Source organism: Coturnix japonica, unplaced genomic scaffold (assembly GCF_054131305.1).
Source record: "Coturnix japonica strain WE unplaced genomic scaffold, WE-NBRP24 Scf040, whole genome shotgun sequence".
Classification (NCBI taxonomy): domain Eukaryota; kingdom Metazoa; phylum Chordata; class Aves; order Galliformes; family Phasianidae; genus Coturnix; species Coturnix japonica.
The window spans coordinates 4424625-4429218 of NW_028188943.1; the positions used below are offsets into that span (position 1 = coordinate 4424625).

General features: G+C 44.4%; 1 protein-coding gene across 1 annotated transcript; it reads right to left on the reverse strand.

Annotated features, from left to right (window-relative positions):
* Positions 1–2753: 2753 nt before the first annotated feature.
* LOC146753064 (obscurin-like protein 1) lies at positions 2754–4134 on the reverse strand. Its single transcript, XM_085531081.1, has 2 exons — positions 4005–4134; positions 2754–3088 (listed from the first exon to the last, which is right to left on the reverse strand). The coding sequence occupies exons 1-2, from the start codon at positions 4090–4092 to the stop codon at positions 2754–2756; spliced, it is 423 nt and encodes a 140-aa protein (XP_085387207.1). The 5' UTR covers positions 4093–4134.
* Between the last annotated feature and the right edge of the window lie 460 nt (positions 4135–4594).

A 4594-nucleotide genomic window follows, 5' to 3' on the forward strand; every position in this document is an offset into this window, starting at 1 on the left:
GGAGGCAAGCAGTCTTCCATCCTTGTACCATTTTACTTCGCTTGGATCCTGTGCTACTTCACAGCTGAGGGAGGCACTTGCTGCCAGGGCAGCACTCGCCTCTTTCTGCACCTTCTCCTGGTTTATAAACACAGGTTTTGGCTCTGAGGGAAGAAAAGAAAAAGTATTGACTGAGGGACTGAAATGAGACCAACTTGCAGGTCTGTATGTACAGGTTGGAACAGGTTTAGGTTACCACTTGTGCCCAAACTAATAGCCTTCACTAGAGAATATCAGCTCTTCTGTTGAAACAAAGTGTCAAATCTAGGCAAGAAAGAACCTAGGAACTGAAGGAACCAAGAGGGTCCTTGAACACCAGTCCCATGGTTGCAAGTCACTACGCAAACATATTGAACCCAAAAGAACATCAGTCCTGCAGGCAACCAAAACCTGAGTTCCTTTTACTTAAGACCCACTGTGAAACATCAAAACACATAAACATGTGATAGTCAAACCACTGGCTGCCTTTTCATGACCCAGAACAGTACTCCTGGCTTCCTGAACAGACTCCTCATGGTCTCTACCATTGCCACAACTGTGACTGTCAAAGGCACAAAGGAAATATGCTCACCAACGCAGTCCTTTGTTCTTTGTGTGTGATTTGCAGATATCTATCTTACTTTGAGCTCTGGGAATAGTCAGCTCTACCAGGTCTCTTACTGTGAGTAGCAGACTCACCTATCCAGATGCAGCCTCCAACATAAAGGCATAGTAAAAAGGCAGTGTACTACTAGGAGAAGTTCCTGCTTCTCCTGCCACGAAAGGCTGCACGTAGAACATGCACTCCAGCCTCACTGCACATACTTATCTTAGTCAAATGTTTAGGTGAACAAGAATTACAGTTTGGGATCTCAGGCACAGGAGAGATTTGAATAATATCTTGTATATTGCTTCCATTGTACATATATCAGTAATTATTATTCTACAGACTGAAACAGGTCTTTGTGCCATACTAAAACCACATACTTGCTACAAACCCAGGCAATCAAGTATAGGGAAAAAACCTCAGCACAGACTACTGCACCTGGATCACTGTATAATAGAAACTAGATTTTACTTTACTGTTCTCTGCTGTATTTCAGACAACACCTGTCTTACCTGTGACATGAATCTTGAAGGTGAGTTTCTGGCCAGCAGCCTCGCAGCTGTACTCCCCTGCATCTTTCTTCTCCACCTGGCTCACCACCAGCCGACGCTGTTTGCCCTCTGACTCCACCTTGAACTTCTTGCTCGAGGTGATCAGTTTCCCCTCCTTGTACCACTTCACCTCCGTCTTCTCCTGGGTCACCTCGCAGCTCAGCGTGGCATTTTCTGTTGGAGCAGCCTTCACCTCCTTCTGCACCTTCTGCTTGTTGATAAAGGCATTTTCTTCTTCTGGAATTGAAGGCAAACAGGCAAATTTAAGACATGAATCTTTTCTACACAGCCTTCCCCAAATGCCCAAATTAGTCTTTGGACTGTACCGTTGAGGACAGCTTTCCCACTCACATTTCCTGACAGTGCTATGAACTGAATGCCAACATCTGAACTATATCAATTGCCAGTGAAGAACTTCCTCTCTGCCAGACTAAAACAGCTTAGATAGCCCTAAACTTGTTTTCATTTCCACCAGTATCATGTTCCAGAATCTTCAAAAAGAAAACAACACCCCTTTCCCCACTGTCCAGCAGCACACCAGCATACGCAGTCATTGAAAAGTCTGTTTCATACAAGGGGACAGGCATTAAATTGTCCAAACAAGCTGACAGCTGTAAGTTGCTTTGCCAGCAAAAGGCAGGTGAGGGTCAAGGTTAAATTCTCTTTGTGATTAAGTCATAGTGAGGAAATGTATTTTTCTCACCTACTTATTTCTGAAAAAATTCTAATATCTCCTGAGTTTTCAGATGCAGTAATAAAATGGTTTCCCCTACGGAATCATAGAACGATTTGGGTATAGAAGGAAGCTTTAAAGATCATCCAGTCCAACCTCTTGCCGTGGTCAGGGACATCATTCACTAAATGAGGCTGCCCAGGGTCCCCATCCAGCCTGGCCTTGGACACTCCAATGATGAGTCACCCACAACCTTCACCGGACAATCTGTTCCAGTGTATCACCACCCTCATCATAAAGAACTTTTCTCATGTCCAAACTGAGTCTACCCTCTTCACTTTTGAAACCATTGCCCTTTGTTATGTTGCTACAGACCCTGGTAAAAAGCCTTTTTCCACTTTCTTATCAGACTCTCCTAATAAATAGAACGCCTGTCTTCCTCCATTTCTGGAAAGAAAAGCACCAGCTTGAAGCCTTTCTATTTTTAAGCATTTGTTTTGTACCTGCTATAGAGAAGAAAACAAAAGAAAATACAGGAAAACCTTTTTAGTTGCAGGTTTCTTTAATTTAATAGAAACCACCAATGCCGCCTTCTAGCATTGTGACCAAATGCTGTCTCTGAGACTATTTAGGAAGAAGCATTTGCAGGGGTGTGCTTGTGCCCTGAAGATATCTTTAATATTCTTTAATTTCCCCTGTAATTATTGACTTCTCATTTTGCTATCATTGCATCTACTTGAGATCCCCAGGGAAATTCCCCAATTATTTCCAGCCTGTCTTAAGCTGAGGCTACCCAAGTCCTCTGCGTTCATAGCTTCAGAAGGCAAACAGAAAGTACACGAATTAAACAGAATTTAAGCACCGTCTACATCACTGAATGCTGGGGTTGAATGTGTTAAACCACTTAACTTTCCCTTCCTTCTTTGTTGGGGGCTTCAATACAGTCGAATACATTTCTCTCACCTGTGACATGAATCTTGAAGGTGAGTTTCTGGCCAGCAGCCTCGCAGCTGTACTCCCCTGCATCTTTCTTCTCCACCTGGCTCACCACCAGCCGACGCTGTTTCCCCTCTGACTCCACCTTGAACTTCTTGCTCGAGGTGATCAGTTTCCCCTCCTTGTACCACTTCACCTCCGTCTTCTCCTGGGCCACCTCGCAGCTCAGCGTGGCATTTTGAGTCAGTACAGCCTTCACCTCCTTTTGTACCTTGTCCTTGTTTGTAAACACGTCTTCTTTCTCTGCAGGGACATCACAACAGTCACACCGTTTTGCTGTAGTCTGCTGCAGAGATTACTCCAGTTCACCATTTTCACTATACTTGCCCTTCACAGAGAGCATCGTGATGCCTCATTAAGACAGGAAAATGCATTCCCCTCTATTTTGCCTTGGGAAATGATAGGCATATCATTTCATTTCATTAATTTTCATATCATATCATATCATATCATATCATATCATATCATATCATATCATATCATATCACAAAGCTAAACATTTCGCAGTCTGATAGCAGATTTGGACATGAGATTTAGAACACCTGCATGCACTGCTGAACCTCCTCCCTTCTCTTGTTTTCTTCTGATGTCTCTCTACATTTCCAGTAAATCAGAAGGGAACGGCCCTCTAGAACAGGTTGCCCAAGGAGACTGTGGATGCTCCATCCCTGCAGGCATTCAAGGCCAGGCTGGATGTGGTTCTGGGCAGCCTGGGCTGCTGCTTGGCAACCCTGCACATAGGAAGAAGGGGGTTGGAACTGGATGAGCACTGTGGGCCTTTGCAACCCAGGCCATATATGAGTCTGATTAGTGGCATTTTCCACCTAATTGTGTCATTCAAATTTTGTAACCAGATCTCTTCAAACACCTCCCCTTTTCTCACTCCTTGCATGCCTGGTGTGCTCTTGCACTGTAACCCTGCAGACACCAGCTGACTACAAGAGCTGCACAAGTTACCCTCCTTGCCTATTGTTTGTTGCAGTAATTCATTCCTGGATGGAAAAGCACATGTAGAAAAGTGTTGCTATGACACTAGATGACAAAGAAAGTCCTATAGCCAAAATGTTTTGCACCAGAGAGGCTGTCAGTTGATCGTCCAAATGCAAGACACACCAAATGAAGCGTTCATTTATCTCTGGGATTCCAAGCATTTTCTCACCTCTGACTTTCACTTGGAATGTTGCTTTGTCATCTTTTGTTTCATAGCTGTAGCTCCCTTGGTCTTTCAGGGTCACATTTTTGACCATGAGCTTGCAGTGCGTCCCCTGGGAGATGATGGTTGTCCTCTGGTCCTGCTTCCTGGTGATGGGTGCGCAGTCGGACTAGAGGGTCTTAATCAACCTTAAGGATCCTGTGATCAGAGGAACGTGAATGTGCTGTTAAAGGTCACAAGCGCTGCACTGCAGCATGAGCATACACAGCGAAAGGCTTTCAGTAGAGCTTCAGTTCATAAATGAGGACTGGGTTATGGAAAATTGGCTCAAGATATAAACCAGAAAACAGATCTTAACGCCAGGTTCTGTGAATGCAACCAGCTGAATTTCACAGATCTTGAATTTCAATGACAATTTCTTGTGTTATTTTACCCTCCAGCTCCACCCTGAACAGGAACAGGTCAGTGACAAGCATTACTCCTCCAGGCTTGACCTGACAGTGCTTTACTTGTATTGTGAGCTAATGGCTGTGCTTACAGCACCTCAGGGAGACACCTCAGAGATCACAGTGTCCTTCGGGTACAGCAGGAGACAC